We start from the raw sequence: 23,086 nt of genomic DNA on the forward strand, positions 1-23,086 counted from the left end.
TATCTCTAGAACTTGTATATTAATTCTCAAGCAAATAACTTCTTTTATGTATTTTCATGTAAGTTTTCATTAAATATAACATCATCTGAGGGCTTAGACCTTGACCAGTTAGTTTTTGATATATGTGACTTGTCTTTATGGCTTTGGTTGCCATTCTTAGGGGCTTCTGAAACTATAATACTCTTGGATTACAGACTTTCTATCCAAGTATTGTCTGCTTTTGGATTTTCCTTCCTTTTTTTTTTTTTTTTTAAAGGGAATTGGAAAGCAAATTGGTATTTGAATCATAGGTGTATGTTTGGCTACAGAAAGAAAATCACATTTAATGTTGGTTTTTAAAAAATCGGGGTTTATTTTTGTCATGTTATAAGAATGCTGTTGCTGGTTTGGTACAGTTGTTCGACAATGTCTTTGTGACTTTTTTGTTCTTTCCCTTGTGATGGCTTTATGTAATTGCCATTCTTGTGGGCATTGTTTCTGAATTCAAGGCACTAAGATGGGGAATATGGGCAGCCTCAGTGATGTTAATTTCTTAAATCAGGAAGCAAATACTTTCCCAGAATCCTGCAAAATAGCATCCTGCTTCTGGCTGACTGATCATAGCTGTGTCAACACTTCCTGTGGGAGAGGCCAGGCTTGCACATGTGAAGCACCTGGTGTCAGGTGAGAGAGGGAGGATTGGAGATGGGTGTTCGATTTGCCATCTGCTAGTCCCATTCATATAACATCACTGCAGTCAAGCTACACAACATTTTCATCATTCCAGAAAACATCCTACAACTTTTTTCAATCTTCTGCCTCACTCTTGTCCTAGGCAATCATTGCTATTACTTTATTTAAAACAAAAACAAAAACAAAAACCTCTTTTTATGCTTTCTAACATTTGGTACAGAATTAGGGGGACTGCCATTTTTGGTCACTTTATTCTATAGCTCTGTATTACAGACCTTAGGTCAGTAGCAGAGTCATTATCTGAGTGTTCCGAAACTGCAGATTTTTTGGTCATGTCTCTCTCACCTCCCAATACCTATAGAATCATAATCCCGAAGGTAAGACCAACTTATTTGCACTTCTTACAAGTAACTTAGGTGCTTCTTTTCACACTAAAGTTTGAGGAACTTTGTTTTAGATTTTAGGATGTTAAAATAATTCTATACTTTGGAGCGCCTGGGTGGCTCAATTGGTTAAGTGTCTGACTATTTCGGCTCAGGTCATGATCTCAGGGTTGTAAGATCGAGCCCTGCATTGGGCTCTGTGCTGGGCATGGAGCCTGCTGGGGTTCTCCCTCTTCCTCTCCCTCTGCCCCACCTTCCCTCACAAAAGAAAAAAATAATAACCCTATATTTTTATTTCCATTATTAGTTGGGTTTTGGTGATGAATTTGTGGCATAAATGGAAGCCCTGTAAAATGCTGAATTCTATATCTTAGATGCTTAAATGGGGTACCACTTAATTCTAGTGCTCAAATAATCTTGTATCATATGTAATTTGAATTCAACCTGTTTTGTGAATTAAATATACATTTGGAGTGAGGTTTTTTTTAGGTTTTGATAAAATGGGCATAATTGTTCTGTGTGAGTGTATGTGTGCTATATTAGATTTGATTGCTCCAAATATTGTTGTTTTGGATTATTAAATCAACAGAATACTTAAAAAAGGATAATCCAGTTTGCCAAAAAATATTTATATAAATTAGAATTATATATATAGCTACACTATATTTTAAGGAACAAATATATTTGCTTTCTAGAGGCCTAATGGTTTCTGATAGCTAAATTTTACATCATTACAAGAAAAAACAAGTGTGAGATGTTATCAATATGCCAAATAATAAAGGAACCATTTAATGAACAATAAATTATATAATCTAATAAAAATTTGCAAAACATTTAATTAAGCAGTCTGTATTTTAAAAATTCATATCCCATTAGTTAAGAATCCTGACACTTGTATACTTAAAAGCTCTAAATTGATTATAGTGAGTGTCTAATGAGTAGTCCCATACTACTTTAGGTACTCTGCTTGATTTTTTCCTTATCATTTTATGCCACACTTCTTTGCTGAATGGAAGGAAACTTAATAATAAGAACATCTGGTTATAGTGTTTCCCCATATTATACTGTATTCACTCATTTACCCCAGCCTCAGATGTGAAGTGAGCCGAGATGGGCACGATAAAATGCTAGCTTAGGATTCTTAGCAGTTGCTTATCTTCTTTTGAGCCTAGAATAATAGAGACATCTCAAAGAACCAAAGGACAGGTAAATGAAACCACAAACTATAAAAAGAGGCTATAGAACTTACCTTTCAGAGAACTAACTAGTTTTTTCATTTTCTTAAATAACTATTGAGACATACTTCACATACATAAAGTTCACCCTTTTAAAGTGCACAGTTTTGTGGGGTTTGGTAGACAGACTTGTATATCAATCACTATTTTATTTTATTCCAGAACATTTTCATCACCCCAGAAAGAAACCTGGTACCCATGAGTGGCTACTCCCCGTTCCCTTCTCCCTGGCCCTTCGCAATTGTTAACCTATTTTCTGTCTCTATGGATCTGCTTATTTTGTCCATTTCATATAAATGGAATCAGATAACAGGTAGCCTTTTCTGTCTTCTTTCATTTTACTTAGTGTTTTCAAAGTTCATGTTGTAGCATGTATCAGAACTTTATTACTTTTTGTAGCTGAATAATATTCCCTTGTATGTATAGAGCACATTTTTTCCATTTATTAGTTGATAGACATTTGGGTCGTTTCCACTTTTGAATTCTAAGGAATACTTCTATGAACATTAGTGTGTAGGTTTCTGTTTGGAACATGTTTTCATTTCTCTTGGGTATCTAAGGATGAAAGTCTTATGTTTAGCTTTTAGAGGAATTCAGGTGGCTGTACCATTTGCTTTTTTCCCAGCAATGTATGAGGGTTCATGTTTCTTTCTCCACATCCTCATCAACACCTTTTTTTTTTTTTTTAAATAACCACTCTTTTCAGTATGAAATGGTATCTCATTGTGTTTTTTATATACATTTCCCTAATGACTAAAGATGTTGAGCATCTTTTCATGTGCTTTTGGCCATTTCTATATCTTCTTTGGAAAAAAGACTTTTTTTTTTTGCTAATTTTTAATTGAGTTATGTGTCTTTGTGTTGTCAAGTTGAAAGACATATTTAAGTATTTTACATGCTGGGCCCTTATCAGACATATTATTTAGAAATATTTTGTCATATTCTATGGTTGTCTTTTTTTCTTTTTTAAAAGATTTTATTTATTTATTTATTTAACAGAGAGAGAGAAAGAGAGAGAGAGATCACAAGTGGGCTGAGAGGGAGGGAGAGAGAGAGGAGGAAGCATTGAGCATTGAGCCTGATGCAGGGCTCGATTCCAGGACCCTGAGATCATGTCCTGAGCCGAAGGCAGAGTTTTAACCCACTGAGACACCCAAGTGCCCCTATGGTTGTCTTTTTATTTTTTTGTAGTATTCTTTGAGGCAGGAAAGTTTTGAATTTTGAATAAGTACAGTTTATCTACTTTGTCTTTTGTTGCTTGTAGATAGTCCTAAATAACAGCCTAGTTCAGAGTGTAATGTAGTAACCTGTTGGAGTGATGATAGTGGTTTAGTGTGTGTTGTTAGCAGTAAAAATAGAGATGTTTGAACAGAGTAGGGATGTATTTTTATGGTAATTATGATAATTACAGTAAACATCTTTGTTTAGTGCTTAGTGAGTGATAGGCAGTGTTCTAAGTGCTTTACATGTTAATTCATTAAATCTAAAACCCCAGGAGACTTGTATTATTGTTCCCATTTTGCAAATGAAGAACCGTAAGGCGGAGAGTTGTTAACTAAGTTTTCCATGGCTGTGTAGCTAGTAACTGACATATTTGCCATTACATGCTACCTGTAGGGAAAGCCTGTAATCACATGTAAATACTTTATACTTATAGTGCTGTTTCCATGTCTTTTCACTATCTTGTATGATATTGAAGTATTATTTTATATTTCAAATTGGTTACTCTTATCCAGTGAAAAATTATATGTGTAAGTGCATACATATGTCTTTATGTATCTATATTTGGGTTTATGTGATACACACACACACACACACACATAAATATACACATAAATATTTATACATACCTGTCTGTGCATTGAGATGTCCAGGATAATTTGAAATAGTTATCTCCAGGTTGTAGGGCTTATGTGTGTATGTGTGATCTTTTTTTTCCAACTCAGATGACTTACTCCAATAATTATGTATTAATGTTGAATTGAATACTGCTATATTCATCTTGAAGACAATACAGAATGTCTGCTTGCTGCTGGATTTAGAAAAGAACTATAATCTCATTGGTTTCATGTTCCTAACTAATATCTTACATGGATTCTTCTTATGGGGAAGGCTTTCTTTGTAGTTTTCCCTCTCTTTACTGTGGAGTATCTTGCAAACCATAAGAATAATATTGACCTGAGGGTCTTACTGTGTTTTTGACTTTGACTTTAGATTTCCAAGGTCCTTTCTGCTTTGAAGTTTTATGATAATTTGACAAATTTACATTTACTACTGTGGTGGTAGTATAAAATGGGTCAGCAAACTGTGGTCCATTGGCCATATGTGGCCCTCTGTTTTTGTCCATCTCATGAGCCAAGAATGGTTTTTATAAACATATAAAGCCTTGGGATCTATTTGATGATAATAATACTAGTTTTGAACCCCGAATGAACAAACTGTTATCTCCTATAAAAAATAGATTCCGTTCTTCTTATTAGTAGACTTACATTACAAAAAATTCTATTCAGTGAAAATTTTGTCAAAATTTGTTTTCTTTCTTGTTATTCTAAGTACCTACATAGTATCCTCAGTTTTGCTTTCTTGCCTGCAAAGCCTAAAATTTTACTCTGTGGCCTCTTACTGAAAAAGTTTGCTGACCCCTTTTATGGAAGAAACCTGTGCTTGTCCTATGTTCACATTCATTCTCTGTTCCAGCTTCATACCAGTGTGAAATGCTAAGTTGGAGCCATATGATCTGTCTTTTGCTGTCCACATCTGCTTGATTGAATCAATTCCTGAGTTTCAGAATAGTAAATGGTTCTTAAAAATCACAGTTGTCTAAATATGCTTGCTTCCTAAATTTGAGGGTAGGTATTTGGATAGTACGTTTTGTACCAGTACAGGTACGTTTTATACCTGTACTGGTTTAAACTTCTAAGAATTGCTTGATCTGTACTTGGTAAATGTTATTTGCCATGATATATGGTACTGTATCACTAAATCAGAGATACACCTCCCATGTAGCTTCCCTGCTTTGTGATGAGAAAAATCTTTACTAGAAGTATCATTCCAAAACTGAGGTCCAAAAATCATGCAGATGATGTCATAATTTTATTACTAGTTTGCCATTATATATAGTCTTTCCTGTCTTTATTTATTTATTTATTTATAGTCTTTCTTGTCTTTAATAGTGTAGTAAAAAAACCCCCAACTTGTTTGATAACACCAACAGTTACATCATTTCACATTTTGTGAGTAGGCAACTTGTTATCCTCTAGGTTATTTAAAGGATTAAACTCTCTCTGTCTCTTGACAGCTAATATCTTCTCTGTTCGTTTAAGTATCCTGATGTGTCCTCAGGGTCATAGAGCAGAATCAGTTCTCTAAGAGCAGTTTTCTAAGTAAGCACTGAGGTGGAATTCTGTCTTCCTGCCTTGATACGGATTGTTAGCGCCACTTCGTATCACAAGTATTTTTAAAATGAAAGAAGGAAACTTCCTTTCACTGACAGACTAGGAAGCAGTCTTGATTGTAAGTGTTTTGGACAAGGTTTTAGATAACATGATTTAGTTGCACTGTGGATGGGACATAAATTACTCAATAAGTCTACAGGTGTTTTTTTTTTTTTCTTTATATATTTGATTCTGGCTCATGTTAATGCATTTGATAATATGATATTAAACTTGTATGGAACTATTTTTCTTTTCTTTTGCTTCTGCTATTTATACTTTTTTTGGGGGGGGGGCCTGCTCCTTATACTTTCTCTTGCTTTTTCATAAGTCAGTTTAGCTGGAAGTTATTGTAGGCAAATTACAGAGGTAAACCACTTGTGAACTGGCTTTTTATTCATAATTCTAGAATCCCTGGGTGTTAAATTTGTCAGGTTTCAGTAGATTCTTTAATTATAACCTTAATGTGTCATTAGGGCATATATCACAGTGATTGAAATGGGCAGGCATATGGTTGAATTTTGGGTTTGTCCATGTAGTGATAGTTTTTGTCTAGCAATAGTCTAGCAATGAAATATCTTGTCTTTATCTATAAGACTATGGTTTCTTTTTTATTTCAAAGGTTCTGGGCTCTTTTAGAGACTTATACTTTAATGTGTACTTGTAGCTTTTGTTGGTGGACTGTTTATGGAGTAGCAGTCAGGATTTTCATCTGAATTTAGGCTTATTTGAAGATCTAATATATTGGAAAGTATGGGCTTCTCTGACTGCCAGAGGAGTTTTACTTAGCTCATGTTACAAGGATAGCTAATATGCCACATATTAATATATATGTGTATATACATATATACACTTTCTTTTTTAAAAAACATTTATTGATGAGAGAGAGAGAGAGCGTGCATGTGCATAGGGTGGGGAGGGAGAGGCAGTGAAAATCCCAAGTCAGCATGGAACCCCACATGGGGCTTGATCCCACGACCCCATGACCCCAAGAGAGGGACGCTCAACTGACTGTGCCACCCAGCTGCCCCTACTTGACTTTCTTTTTTTAAGGATAAAAATAAATGGGCACATTTTTGTTCAACTTGTCATCATTAGAGTGATACCTAGCTGAAAGTAGTACATTGAGTTTGCTAATCTGAAAGTAATGGAACTTCTATATTCAGCGCCTGATAAGAGTCATACAAATTAGTAACTAACTTTCCCTAAATCAAGTCTGTGTCCAGCCACTTGTAAATAAAGTTTTCTTTTGAACATAGTTGCACTCATTCATTTACATATTTTCTGTGGCTACTTCCACACTAGAAGGACAGAGTTGAGTAGTTATAGCAGAAAATAGAGACTGGATGGTCTGCCAAAGTTTGTCAACCACTAGAGATATATGAGGGGTGGGTGTGTGTGTGTGTGTGTGAGAGAGAGATTAGGGTGTTTTGATACATTTTCTCTTCTGCATTCCACTTTTCTTAAGAGTCCTGTATCCTTGACTATTGAAGGAACTTTTACATAATTTTCCTTACCCTTATCCCTGCTGCAAATCTACTCCCCTACATTTCTCTCTCAGAATCATCCTTCCAAATTTGAAATCTTGACTCCATTCTCTTTCTTTCTTTTTTTTTTTTTTTTTAAAGATTGTGTTTATTTATTTGACAGACAGAGATCACAAGTAGGCAGAGAGGCAGGTGGTGGGGGTGAGGGGTGGGGGGAAGCAGGCTCCCTGCTAGGCAGAGAGCCCGATATGGGCCTCAATCCCAGGACCCTGGGATCATGACCCGAGCCGAAGGCAGAGGCTTTAACCCCCTGAGCCACCCAGGCGCCCCCCCTCTTTTTAAAAGATTTTATTTATTTATTTGACGGAGAGACAGCTAGAGGGAACACAAGCAGGGGGAGTGGGAGAGGGAGAAGCAGGCGGGAGAGGGAGAAAGCAGGCTTCCTGCCAAGTAGGGAGCCTGATGTAGGGCTGGATACCAGGACCCTGGGATCATGACCTGAGTCAAAGGCAGATGCTTCACAACTGAGACACCCAGGTGTCCCTTGACTCCACTATTTCCTAAATAAAATCCAAATACCTCTTGCTCTGGCTTTTGCCAAGTCTGATTTTTAAATTTTTTTTTTTTTTTGGATATGCTGAACTACTTGCTCATCATTTCCATCTTCTATCTATGCATTTATATCTAATGTAGAATGTCTCAATATATCTAAATTGTACTGCCTTCTCTCCTTCTCTGTATTTCCTATGTCAAAACTTATTTCCAGAATCCAGGCCCTTCCTACATCTCCACCTTCACCATCTCCTTTTTACCTTTCACAGAAACTTCATATATTTCTTCCTTTTTCTTACCACTGTGCCTGGTACATAAGACAGATACTTCACTTTGTTTATATTACATTCTCACACATTTCTTACTTGTCTTTTTCTCCTGTTAGGCTGTGAGCCCAAAGATTCTTTCTTTCTTCTTCTTCGTCTTTTTTTTTTTTTTTTAAATAAAAATCTTATGCACAGAAAAGAACAAGCAGATGTGTGCAGAGTTGTTCTTCAGATCACGAGACTATGTCTGGCTCCTTTAGCTTTTCCCAAAGATTTTTTTCTTATTCACCTTTTTATTTCTAGCGCTTAGCATGGAACCTAATGAATATTAATGGTTATTAATCCTTCAGTGAAGGATTGGATTAATAACTGCACCTACACTGTATAATGTTTATTTTTATTTTTACTATTTTATGCTTATTAGAAGGTAAATAAATTTAGAGAAATAAACCTGACTCATATATATTTGTAGATCTATAGGGTGAAACTGCCTAGGTTCTGATTTTCGACTTGGCACTCTGTGCTGCAAGAGACAGAATTCCTGATAGGGAGTTTTGATCAATATTCACAGGTAACTCACCTGTAGAATAAAATTTTTAATTTATAACTTAATATGGGGTAAATTTGGTAACAAGGCAGATGTTTCTATTTAGATCTGGTCATATGTGTGATACTAGATAAATCCAAATCGTTTTTTTTCCCCCTCCTTTTAAAAAAAATTTAAATTCCATTAACATATTAATCCAAATAGTTTCAATCCTGTTTGTGTTTTTCCCTGTCCATTTCTAGGTACAAGACATCTGCTTCAGCCATGACTGTCGCTGGGTTGTGGTCAGTACTCTCCGGGGGACTTCCCATGTTTTCCCCATCAACCCTTATGGTGGCCAGCCTTGTGTTCGAACACATATGTCACCACGAGTTGTGAATCGTATGAGCCGTTTCCAGAAAAGTGCTGGGCTGGAAGAAATTGAACAAGAACTGACGTCTAAGCAAGGAGGTCGCTGTAGCCCTGTTCCAGGTCTATCAAGTAGCCCTTCTGGATCACCTCTGCACGGTAAACCAATTTTTTCTCTCCCAGCTGAACCCTACCATTCTTCTCTTGTTATCTTTATGTTTTGAGATCTGGGATAAAATAATTAAAACATTTTCCCCCCTTATCTGTTCATGCAAAGAGAAGATCTTAGGCTCATTTGGGGACATTCTTAAATTTATTAAGTAATTTAATAAATTGAAGCCAGTATAGGAATGATGATCTCTGCCATGCTAACTTTTTTAATATCTAAGGCATACTTTATGTCACATGTGTGGAATATGAAGTTGAGATTATTTTTATAAATTTATAGATTGAATCACATACCTATAGATTTTTTCAGAAAACTTTGTCTTTAACCAGAGTCGGTACTATAGCTCATTAAGAAATATTCATTGTTGGAGGAATAGCTGCCAATCATGTGTTTTAGACCAGCACTTGCATTTTATTTTAAAAATATATCATCATGGGATTATGTTTGTGAGATTAATTCATGTTATTCTGTGTAGGTTTACTTTATGTATTTCCATTGCTCTTACATCTTCTATTGTACAAATATGCTTCTATTCATTTATTTATCTATCCTTTTTACTATGTATTTGGCAGGTTTGTGGTTTGGTTTATTATATATATATATATAAAGTATATATATATATAATATATATATTATATTGTATATAGTGATGTTCCTTCATGCAAATGTGTATTCATTTTTTAATGAAAATGCTGGGTGTGTATGTGGATCTTGACCTTGGTAGATAATACTGGAATGGTTGTACCATTTTATTTCCACTGGAATGACAGAAAGTTACTTGTTTACATTAAATGACATTTTTTCTAAAGCATTGCAGGTTCTCCTTGACAGATGACCAATTTAGGTTTTTAAGAATAGGGAATTTTAGCTAGAGAGATTATGGTTATTACAGAAATGAATTTTCATTTATTCAGTTGATCTTAACTTTACATAATGTAAAAGTAACTATTTTAAGTTGTTAACTTATTTTATTTTTATTAAAATTTTTTTTATTATGTACATCATCAATTTTTGTTGTAGTATTCCATGATTCATTGTTTGCATGTAACACCATGCAATATGTGCCCTCCTTAATACCCATCACCAGGCTCACCCATCCCCCAATTCCCCTCCTCTCTAAAACCCTCAGTTTGTTTCCCGGAGTTCATAGTCTCTCATGGTTCGTTGCCCCCTCTGATTTCCCCCCCTTCATTTTTCCCTTTCTTCTCCTAATGTCCTCCATGCTATTCCTTATGTTCCACAAATAAATGAAACCATATGATAATTGTCTTTCTCTGTTTGACTTATTTCACTTAGCATAATCTCCTCCAGTTCCATAATCTCCTCCAGTTCCATCCATGCTGATGCAAATGTTGGGTATCCATCCTTTCTGTTGGCTGAGTAATATTCTGTTGTATGTATGGACCACATCTCCTTTATCCATTTGTCTGTTGAAGGGCATCTCAGCTCCTCCACAGTTTGGCTATTGTGGACATTGCTGCTATGAACATTGAGGTGCATGTGCCCCTTCTTTTCACTACATCTGTATTTTTGGGGTAAATACACAGAGAGCAATTGCTGGGTCATAGGGTAGCTCTATTTTTAACTTTTTGAGGAAGCTCCACATTGTTTTCCAAAGTGGCTGTACCAACTCGCATTCCCACCAATAGTGTAATAGGGTTCCCCTTTCTCCACAACCTCTCCAACATTTGTTGTTTCTTGTCTTGTCAATTTTTGCCATTCTAACTGGTGTAAGGTGGTTAGTGACTCAATGAAATGTTCCAATATGAGAATTATTGGGATCCCTGAGGGGGTAAAGATAAAGAGAGGTCTAGAAGATATATTTGAGCAGATCATAGCTGAGAGCTTCCATAATCTGGGGAAGGAAACAAGCATTTGTGTTCAAGAGGCGGAGGGGACCTCTCCCAAAAGTTATCTATTTAAATGTTAACAATTTCATGGCATTTAGTGCATTCACAGTGATGAACCAGCACTTCTAACTAGTTGTAAAATGTTTTCCTCACCTGAGAAGAACGCCATGTGTTCTTTTTTTTTTTTTTTTTTAAGATTTATTTACTTACTTGAGAGAGAGAGCGCGCATGCACATGGTGCAGAGGAATGGAGAGAGAATCTTAAGCAGACTCCGCATTGAGTGCAGAACTTAACTCAGGGCTTGATTTTATGACCTTGAGATTACGACCTTGAGCCAAGACCAAGAGCTGGAGGCTTAACTGACTGTGCCAGTTCCTCTGTTCCTCTCTACCAGGCTCCTAGCAACCACCAGTCTGCTTTCCATTTCTATGGATTTACCTATTCTGGATATTTCATATAACTGCTGTCGTATAATATGTGATCTTTCATTTCTGGCTCATATGATGTAGTATGTTTTTGAGGTACAGCCACATTGTATTATTTATCAGTACTTCATTCCTTTTTTTTTTTTAATATTTTATTTATTTGACAGAAATCACAAGTAGGCCGAGAGGCAGGCAGAGAGAGAGAGGGGAAGCAGGCTCCCCGCCAAGCAGAGAGCCCGATGCAGGGTTCAATCTCAGGGCCCTGAGATCATGACCTGAGCCGAAGGCAGAGGCTTAACCCACTGAGCCACCCAGGCGCCCCAGTACTTCATTCCTTTTTATGCCCGAGTAATATTCTACAGTATGTATATACCGATATTTTATCATTTCTTCCAGTGAAGGATATTTGGGTTGTTTCCACCTTTTTACTGTTTTGAATAGTGCTATTATGAACATGCATGTGTGAGCATTTCTTTTAGTACTTCTGTAGTTCTTTTGACTATATATCCATCCTTATTTGTTCTAGCTTCTGTTTAAACATACATCTTTTTGTAATACCTAATCAATCCTAGATATGTATTTTTTGTAGGAAGTTTTAAGATAGACTGAAAGCATATGTAGGTAAATGGATTCTGGGGAGAAATTCTATAACTCAAAAAAATTCGAGACTTCTATTTTCTTCTTAGATGATGCTTTATGCTTTGGCCCCATTATTTTTATTAAAAAAGTTGTTATTTATGTTTATTTAATTTAACTAGTGACCCATGATCTTCAAAGTTGAAAATCTTTTAGAATCAGTCCTGGGTAAAAACAGTCATTTTAAAAAGCATTTGAAATTTAAAAAAAAAAAGCTTAGTTAAGCTATGGAATATTTGTATTTTCAGCCATTTGCAAGAAATTTTACTTCAGAAATAATTAAACTTTTAGGTGTAACTATTTTGTTATATAATTAGCTCATAATATAGGTCTTTGAAGACGTTTCTCTTTGTGTTGAGTTTATTTCTTCAATTAAATTTCACCAAACACTTGATGGAGAAAGATTCAGAATGCATGTGGGGCAACTAGGTTGACCAGAGAACAGATATAATAGTAAAAAATTAGGAAGGATTTTTAGTCCTTACATTTATATGTATTCAGAAAGTCTTCTTTTGAGCTTCTTTTTTTCTTCCTGTTCTTCCTTCCCTGTTAAGCTTACGACATACCAGGTTTTGTGCTAGGCTTTGGTTATTTGTACACAAAAATTTGAGGTAATCTGCTCTTGTGTATCTCCCAGTCCAAGGGAAAAGTCCGAAATTAAATGACTGTGAACAAATAACTTTCAGTGTATTTTTGTAGAAGGGTGCGAGATGCCAATCAATTAAAGATTTGTTGTTTGTGAAAGAACACATAGTTGAAGAACAATACTCGATTTCTGAGTGAAAATATATGATTTTTCCCTCAGCTTGATTGCTTTCACAGCTCTCTTCCTTTTTTTGAGTGAAGCTAACAGAAGGCATCTCAGAGAAGAGATTATACTTTTTTGCAGTAGTGCTGCACTTAACATTCCCTTTGAAAGAAGGAATTTCAGGAGGCATTTTCCTCCTGGTGACATGTTAAAATTTTATTATGTTGGAATGTCACCCCATTATTCTGTATAGTATTTCTTATTTTTAAAGCATAGACATTCGAGTGATGGTCATTTTTCTCCATGTTCTTTTTGTGTCTTACTGTCAAAACAAAATGGGCATTGTTGTTGGTTAGTTCTAAAAATGATGTATTTACAGTTGTGTGGATAAACAGTCTGATGCTGGTCAAAAAACAATGTAAACCTTTGAACAGGGAGGGATTCATCTTGAAAATGAATCATGCTTTGGTGGTATTACCGTTGTTTGTCTGTGCTCTTTTTAGCAAAGTAAAGGAAACTGTTAAATAACAGTTGATATAGGGATATTTCCTTTTTACTTTCTGGAGTCAATCCAGTTTAGGTTAGGGTTATTTTATCTGTTTGCCTTTTTAAATTTTTTTTGCTTAACAGAGGATGTTTATTTATTTGAAATATATTCTCTCTAAATATCTCCTTCATTTCCTAACTTGTTGCCTAGACTTTAGTCTCTTAAGTTAAGACGGTTCTTAACTTAAGATCCATAAATGTGCATAGGGAGAAATTCTTTTGTTGTGTTTACTATCCTCTAACAAAAATTAAGCATTTCTTTTTATTTTGAATATAGACAACACATGATAGTAGTATTAGTTGTATTTGTGACATTGTCACCAATAAAAACACGTCTTCATATCACATTGTATTAAAAAATGTATCTTGAAATGTTTTCAATTACTGAACATATTTTGAAATATTATGTTTAACATTGCTTTGCAGTTATGTTATGTAATAATATTACTGATTTGAATATTTATTACATATAATACTATAGCAGAACTTAATTTTTAGCATATATTGATGATAATGCTTCTATATATATGTAATTGTTTTTTTGTAATTCTATTTATTTTATTCCATGCATTTATAAGTATTATTCTGAAAAAGAGTCCACAGGCCTTCGCAGACTGTCCAAGTAGTCCTTGACACAAAGATGATTAAGACTATCTGATCATCATTTCTTACCTCATCTGTTTCAATAGACTTCATCCCTTTATGACTATCACAAGCATTTCCCTTGTTAACCAGAAATATGATCTTATACTTTTCTGCTTAAAATCTTTCTTTCTGTGTCTCATCATTCTTTTAGAACATTAGAGAAGACCCCACCTTATTTCTAACTTCTTGTCCCACCATACCTTGTTTTTTGTACCCTTCCCTGAATATGCCACATGTATTCATTTCTTAGCCTCTTTCCTATTTATATACTTTTCTTTACTTGAAGTAATTATTACTCCCCCCTTGATTGCCTACTGAAACCCCATTTCATTTTGATCTAGCTAAAAATATTACTTCACCTCTTAAGCCTCTCTTAAAAATCTCTCAATGTTGTGTCATCTGTATCAGCTTTGATATTGGTACTCTGAACATACTTCAAACATATTATAATATGTTACTTGTTCATTGACATGCCTGTGTCTCCTGTTAGGTTGACCTCCATGAAGATAGGGTCTTTTCCTTGTTTGTATTTTGTATCTTGACACTTTGCCTATTGGTAAAATGTAGACTCTAAGGCTTTGAGCCAAAGTTTTCAAACATCTTTAGATGTTCTAATAAAAACAATTTAGATTTAAATCATTACTTGCCAGAATGAAGAGCTTTTTATTCATGCTAACGCTGCTTTTTATTTTAACATCTGTGAAATAACATTCATTTATTCAACAACTACTTATTAATGTTTACTATGTCCAGGTGCTCTTCCTGAGCCCTAGGAGTATAGCAGTGAACAAAAGAGGAAAACATCCCTGTTCCCATGAAGCTGACTTTCTGGTGGAGTGATATGAACAATGAACAGGATGGATGGGTGGATGATGAGTTGGGAGGTAGTTTTACATGCTATAGAGAAAATTAAAGAATGGAAGGGGGAATAGAGAACGCCTGGAGAGGATCGCAGTTTGAAATTTTAGAAAGCTTCCTACAGGCTTTACTGAGATGATGACATTTGAACAATTACCTGGTGGAAGTATGGGAAGAAGTCATGCAGATATCGGGAACAAGTACGAGGTAGAAGGAATAGCCAGTGTAAAATCCCTGCACTGGGAATGTGCCTGGAGTGTTCAAGGAACGGGAAAGAGGACATTGTGCAAGGTGTATACGAGAAGATGAGGTCACAGAGGAAATGTGGTCAGATAATGTCAGTCTCTGACTTTTACTCAGAGTGAGATGGAGAAGCCATGGAGAGCTTTGAGAATAAGAGTGATGTGGTAAGACTGTATTCTAGCAGAATCGGAATAGAGATCTGTATTGAGAATTCAGTCTTAGCTTGACAACAGAGGTAGAAGCCTAGTGAGACTGGTTAGGAGAGTGTTGCAAAAATCCAGGTGAGAGATGACGAGGCTTAGACTGAATCGTTTATAATGGAGGTTGTGAGTAGTAATTTTATTCTTGATACATTTTGATGGTAGGGTCAACAGGATTTCTGGTATATGTTGTGTCAGGTATGAAAGGAGAGGAGTCAGGATGACTAGGAAGTCTTCTGGCCTGAGCAGCTGGAAGGATGAAGTTGCCTTCAGGTGAAATGAGGAACACAATGTTAAAGCAGGTTTGGGGATAGGGATAGGAGCAGAAGTTCTGGACATGTTTAGTTTAAGATGTGTCTTTGACGTCCTAGTGATATTAAGTGGATACTTGGGTCCTACAAGCCTGGAGTTTGGTGGAAAGGACTAGGCTGAGGATAAATGTTTAGAAGGCATAAATAAACCCAAAAGCTGGATGAGATCGTTTAGTGAGTTTGAGTGAGTATGAAAAAAAGATGAAGCTGTCTCGGGACTGAGCCCTGCGCCTTCCACCAGTAAGTATCTAGTGACATAGAAGGAAAACCGTACATGAGAAATCCTGGAGGCCAAATGAGAAACATTTTTTTTTTCTGAGAAAAGGGAGGGAACCATATATTAAATTCTGCTGATAGGTCAATTAAGATAAAGAGTGAGAAAAAGAATACCATCAAATTTAGTAACATAGAGGACATGTGACTGCGATAAGAGCAGTTTGGTAGAGTTAGGGGGCCGATAGCAGTGGATTTTGGTAGGACAGGAAGAGAGAAATTAGGAAACCAGTACTTGATAAGTCTTTCAAGAAACACTGAAATAAAAGGGAGCAAGAAAATGGGGAAAAGTTGGAGGGGAAAGAGAAGACTGCTTTTGTTTCTTAATGGAATCAGAAAGTGAGGATGGTGGTAGGTATTGGGAGCTTTAAAAAAAAAAAAAGGGTCAGAAAATTGTCCTCTGGGAGAACAGCATTTCTTCTACCAGTCAGAAAATTTTTGATGAATGAAGAAACCATTTCTTCCACTATTATTTATGCCCCATGCAAATTTAATGACTTGCCTTTGCTTTCCAATTCTAACACCTTGTTCCTACCCCTGAACTGCTTTCTGCCTGTTTCTTCAGGTAAATGATGAAGGCATCTTTTAAGCTCAGCTCAGCTTATGATGCACTTTCTGCCTCTTCATGTTAAGTGTGTAACTTCATGTATTTACTCCTTCTCTGTGCTCTTTATCTGTACTTGTTGCTTACGACTTCCTACCTTTTTTCTTCTTTTTTTGATGATCTCCATTACTAAGTTCTAACTGGCTTGAGCAGGCAGTTGGAGGACCTGAAGTCAGACTACCTGTGAAAGACTCTATCCCCCATGATTTCCTATCTCTGTAATCTTAGACAAGTTACTTAATATACCTGTGCCTTAATTTTCTAACTATAAAATGAGGGTAATAATATTACCTGCCTTTACAGAGTTACTGTCTGGATCACAGCAACTTTAAGTAGTGTTTGGTACATAGCAAATCCTTAGTAAAAGATTAGCTGCTAAGATTATTGTCATTGATACTGTTTTTTATTGATGGGGTTTACAGGACTGACTCATTTTTCATATTTTTGTGTAGTGCCTCTTACCCAGAAAACAGAATAAATGAATAATTTACTGAATAATGAGTGAATGAAATATAATGGTGAATTTATTATGTAGAGACTCTTTATAGCATTATTGGACTCAGAATTGATAAGTTGACTTCTGATACTGTTTCTGAAATGAAGGAAGATACCAACTCAAAACTGAAAGTATGAGCAGTAGCATTCCTTCTCTTGCATCTTTTTTTGCTCATTTTAATATGCTACATCAGGAAATATAATTTGATTGATTTATTCACCTATTCTTTTAGTCTTTCCATTTCTTTACTTTACAAATTAGTTTTCCAATGTAGGTTCAGGAATATGGCATTCATTATGTGATAGGGCTGGCTCCCCCCCCCCAATTTTTTTTTTTTTTTATCCTGCTGTTTCCATCGAGTTAACAGAAGGGTTTTTGATTCACTTCTGTTCTCCAGAGTTCCTGGAAGTGTCCCCTTTCCCATCAACTCATTGTTCCTCAGGGGAGGAGTCTTCTTTGAGTCACAGCTTTTGGCCTCTGAATTCCAGATTCTGCTTCTTCCAAATGGAGCTGGCTGATGAGATTGAGACCTCTAGAGGGGCCTCTGAGTTCTTGGACTTGAAGCCTCCAGGTTTTAGTGAAGTACTTTTAGGTAACTGGTAGCATCACTTTTCTTTTTAGCATCTGTAAGATGCATTCTTTTTACGACTCAGAAATTGTTTATAGCCTTTATTTGATAGTTTTGTAATTACTTGCTTTTGTTGATCAGTAGTTTTCTTGATACAGACCACATTACAGTTGTAAATACAAAACAACCACATTTCAGCCTTATATAGTTTCACCTACTTAAGACAATCAATAATAATGTGATGTTTCATGACTTTTCTTTCCACATCACTGTTTACTTGTGGATTGAAGTTTCCATTTGTATGTTTTAATTTTTGCCAAGAAAAATCAATCATGTGCACTGTAGTTCTGCTTTAAATTTTATGCCTCATCTCACACAGAGTGTGTGTGTGTGTGTGTGTGTGTGTGTGTATATAGTATAAACACGTTAACTGGATAAAATCTTCTTTTCGGCTATCTTAGTTTACTACCTGGGTTTTTACTGGTTATGTGTACTTTATTGTTTTAGTTCAGATTGAAGTTTTGTTTCTGATTTGTACTTGTTAGATCTAATAGTGTTCCCGTTGAATTTGTTTTAAGTTCTTTTGTCATCCTTTTTATGATGTTGCAAAATTACAATATTATGCTAGTCTTTACCTTTACTGTACACCAAAATTGTATGCATTTTAAATAGTTTCATGTCACTTCCTATTGTTTCTCAGAGAGAGCAGATGAGTTTTTTAGGGAAAATGGATGGAAAAGAGAGATGCTATAATTAGTACCTTACTGAAAATAAAATGCTTTCATTTCAGAAACACTAACTGAAGGAACCATCTTTCAAATAAAGATAGCAAAGTTTTTTAATAGACTATTTTATAGAGCAGTTTTAGGTACATAGCAAAATTGAGAGGGAGGTTCAGATAGCATAGTTTTTGAGGAAAATAAAATGACCTGTGGAGTATCTTTAAAAACTCTTATGTTGCCTTTAAAATAAATGTTAAAAATGTAGTGCTATAAAAACTGATTGAACTCTGTTGGAATATTTTATCCTTTTGTCTACTTCATTTGGAATATGCCATATTGTTTCCCTGTGAACATTTTCTCTTAAATGCCACATACAGTAATTAGCAATTGAAACTAACCTGGAATTTGTTCTTTTGTTTTTTTTTTTTTTACTGCTGGTGAAATACATTCTCTCTCTTTTTTACGTTGGCAAATCAAACTCCAGATTTTTGAAGTTTTACTTTAAAATGGTTAATGAGACATGCCTCTAGAGGGCGATCTTTTCTAAACTTTCCTATGATTGTAATCATGGCAACCCTGGCGTGAACCTGGTGTACTATGGATGTTGATGTCTTATAACATTTTATAATAACCTGGTTTCCTTTTTATTATGTTTTCTGTGATTTATTTCTCAAAGTCTTTGTAGAGAATCAGACTTGTGAAATATATTACTATTAATTAAAATCCATCTTTAGTACCCCTTCCAGATACCTAGCTTCTGTGAATGAATTCAGGTAGTTGAGAGGAAGCGAACTTTTTAATAATTTGAATAAGTGGTGTCCGTATGTTCTAAAAATTCCTTTCTTCGATTCTCTATATATTACTGTTCAAGGACTTGTTATCTGCATGCTTTATGGGACCAGAGTGATTAAACTCTACCATTGAGGCAATATTAGAGCTTATTGTTAATCTCTGCTGGTCTTTTCTGTTAACACTGATTGGAGTGTTATTGTTTTTCTGTAACTATTTAATGTAATTTCTTTATCAAAGTAATAAATTTATTATAAAAGTCAAATAAGACCACAATTTTACAAAGAAAAATGGCACTCTCTTGCTCACCCCTCCCTCTCCACTCTTAGGTATCATTCCCCAGAGGCTTCTTCTTCCCATTCTTCATAGTTTCTTCCTTGCTGTTTTCTTTTTTGCCTCTTTCTGGAAATCATGTTAGTTGGATGATGGATCTCCTACATTGAACCTGTTACTTCCTTTTCTATTTTTCTGTTTGTCTTTTTGTTTTACTTTATGAGAATATCCCAACTTTATCTTCTAATCTTGTATTTTTATTTCTGCAACATATTCTAAAATATCCTTTTCTCCGAATGATTTTTTTTCTTATCACAGCCTTGTCTTTTTTATAGATGGAATATTCTTTATTTCTTTGATATATAATACAATTCTGGAGACTTTTTTTGCTTCTTGCATTATCTCTATTTCATATGAGTTCCTTTTTCAGTTTTTTTGTTGTGATCATTATCTTTCTTATTAGGACAATGGTCCTCAACCCTGATTGTACATTATAATTTACCCCGGGTAGATTTAAAAAGTTAGGGATGCCTCGGCCCAGTCTCTGACTGATTAAACCAAAATATTGACCTGGATGTCTAGGAATCCTTGGTGACCATTCTCATTTTTATTTTATTATTGAAATGTTATTTATTAATTTATTTCACTTTTATTCAGCTAATCACATCCATATCAAAGAGCTGATTGGAAGTTGTTTGAGCAGAGTAGGTCATACCAGCTTCTAGTTCCCACTGATCCCTCAGGTGGGACTGGCAGTTGTATTAGGGAACCCCCAGTCAATACTATTTGTAGATCTTTTCTCTTAGACTGGTCTGTTTTCCCAGAAAGGAATCCTCTGTTTAGGGTGGGCGTGGGGTGGTAGAGACTTTCGGACAATCAGGTTGGAAGTCAGTTTTCAGGAAGTTGAAAAGGTCTATTACTTCAGTCTAGTGAGGAGAATAACAACAAGAGAATTTGATGTTACCATTGCCTTACTTTTCCAATGAGGAAGACAATTAATAAGAAATTCTGGGTCAGAGTCCACTGAAATGTTTTTTTCAAAATTTAGTTTTAGAAAAAAATGGAGAGGGAGAAGACAGTAGAAATTATTTCTTAGGATACATAATGGCCAGTGTCTGAGTGACTGACCAAATCAAATAAGCAGATTTAGAAATTATCAGAGTTGGGAGTAGCACCCATGAGTACTCTTGAACTTAAAATCTGAGCAGGAAGTAAAAAATCTGACTGCTGGCTCATAGTTTATAAGCTACAAAAGGGTAGGGAGAGTGAGGTCAGGGCTGTGCCAGGGTTACACATACTGAGAAATAGAAACTTTTACGGTTCTTAGTATAACTGTTCTTAGCATAAAATGACACTTAGAATTTGGAGGAGGATGAGAAAAGGAAAGGGATTTAAGGTTCATTGAAAGAGTTATTAACATTGGGTGATATGTTTTTGCAGGTGAGAATATTGAAGCTAGAATGAGGCACAGGAGTGAAACTATTTCAGAATGGATAGACTGGAATTAATGTGGGCATTGTTGGTAGCTTCAGAAGAGACACGCTGTTCCATTTTCATCCTTAGTAGGGAATGCTTAGTATGTTCAATAGTATTTCACTCTTGTCTAATTTTGGAATGGATTGAAGTGTTTCCACATTTGATAAAATCATGGATGAGAGAAAATATAAAATGACAGTACTGATAAATGAATATGGTTTTTGGCAATGATCCAGCTGATTAAGAAAAAGTGTTTCTGCTAAGGCAGGAGAATTCCAGGGAAGGATATGGTGCCCAGATATGGTCATAGTATCCCTCCTCTTTGTGGTTCTCACTCTCAAGGACTTTCTATCAAGGGAGTTTTTATGTACACAGGTTAATTCCTGGTTTTGCTTTTGGAAAAATAAGTTTTGAAGACAAGGACTTGAACAGTTTATTAATGCTTATATAGTATACTTTGGTTTTTTCAGGAGAGTGAACAGTTCTTTCAGAAATTGTTGATAATTTAGGCAGCTAAATTGGGTATGGGTTTCCTGTTTTCTTCTTGAGCAGGACATGTAAGCATATTTTGATAGAAAGATATTTAAATGTTTTTAAGCTGGAAATAAAATACATGTGAATATAAAAGGTTTTATCTTCCCTGCTGTCAAAAGTGCTGACTTGGCCCTTTTGTATTATACTCCCAACTTTGTATGGTTGTTAAAATCTGTTGCTCTTTCCCATCTGAAGGAAATGCATCTTTGACACTTCTCATGACCTGAGTCATGATGCTGAAATAGAGCCAGAAAATATCCTTAACAGTCATGGGTAAAAAGAAGGAAAGCTTCTATGTGGTGGGGGTGGGAAAGAGGGAACAACATTGTAGGGAGAAGGGCATCTTTGCTATTGATATTCCAGTTTATATCCTTCTGATCATTAGGAAAGTTGCTTACATATTACTACTATGGTGTCAACAGAAAATACTTTGATTTTGTATTTAAATTTTCCTGAAGTATGCAGTGTTTATTTGAAAGAGACAAGTTTTGCAAATGTTGAATTAAGTAATTTTGAATCCTCCAAGTCTGAAACAAATGCACCTTAAATCTTGCAACTTATTTAATATTGTGTCTTGTTAACAGTGTTTGTTTTTATTTCAGAGCCAACCCCAATTCTTCCACATCCTGTATGTTCAACAGTTTCAGTAATAAAGTTATATTTGTTGAATGATGCAGATAAGTTTATGTATTTTCCCCCCCTTTGGCTAGTGAAGTTCATCCTTCTGTTCGCTCTGCTGACATGATACAGAATTCATTGTGAGATAAGCATGGAGGATATGGGTGTAGTGTATTTTCAAAAGAATTTCAGTGAGGATTTATTTATACTTTGGGGAGTTCATGGAACCCCAGATTTGGTCTAAGTGATGCTAATTGTGGAGATTTTTCACCAGGGTTAAAAGTCTTCACTTCTGAGCACTTAGTCTCAAAACGCTATTTGAGCTCAATTCAGAAGAGTGGGAAATTTTTAGGTGCTTAACTATATCAGATTTATGACTAATTTGAATCGTAAAGTGAAAGACCCAGGATCCTTTTCTTCTATTCTTCTTATTTATAAAAGAGTTTGCTTTGTCATCTCTAGTGTTAAATATAGTCTATTTACTGTTTTGTTTGGTTTTTCATTGTAAGTGTAGCAAACAGTCTTAATGTTTAAAATGAATTAAAACTTGCTTAAACTTACTAAATATTAAGAGTACCAGCTCTTATAAATTTTCATCTCAAATCTTGGGGTGCTCTAAGAACAATAAACTAATAAATTTCCCACTTGCAGGAGAGAATTTTTTCACTCAGTTTATAAATCTGGGTTTGCTGTGTGATTGAGACTAAATTGCAGAGAGGAAGTGTAGGCAAAAGAATTTCCTACAGTATATTTCATTGCCTGTCCCATATACTTTATTTTATCTCTAAAACTTTTCAGACTTATTTCTTAATTTTCCCCTGCTTGTATTCTTGCATCTTGTAAACGAAGTTTTAACGCCTGATCTCATCTCCTTCTCCAGGCTTATTTTTACAGTCCAGGACTCCTTGATCTAAGCATGCTGTGGTATCTTTTCAGAGTAGCCTAGATTGTCCTTGCTGTATATGCAGTTTAGCAACAATTAGTTCCTTTTGATTTTTAATTTTTGTGTTTCAACTTTTTACATTTAATTGAGTTTCTTTTAGATTTAAGGAAAGAAAAACAATCGATTTATATACGATAGTTGTGAGCACATTACAATAATAATTAACAGGTGAAAATGTATTGAGACTACAAAAGGAAAACCACGTTGCAGATTTTTGATTATTTATAAACATATATT

The 23,086-nt window shown here is 35.2% G+C and overlaps 1 protein-coding gene across 6 annotated transcripts in view; it reads left to right on the forward strand.

The window, feature by feature from the left end:
• BCAS3 (BCAS3 microtubule associated cell migration factor) overlaps positions 1-23,086 on the forward strand; it is a 581,171-nt gene that overhangs the window by 220,162 nt on the left and 337,923 nt on the right. For all 6 annotated transcript variants that reach the window (XM_080825313.1, XM_080825315.1, XM_080825314.1 and 3 more), the window contains exon 15: positions 8,816-9,080. In XM_080825313.1, the coding sequence (XP_080681439.1) occupies positions 8,816-9,080 (265 nt within the window). The remainder of the gene's footprint in view (positions 1-8,815; positions 9,081-23,086) is intronic.

This window comes from Martes martes (genome assembly GCF_963455335.1).
Source record: "Martes martes genome assembly, chromosome: 16".
Taxonomy (NCBI): Eukaryota; Metazoa; Chordata; class Mammalia; order Carnivora; family Mustelidae; genus Martes; species Martes martes.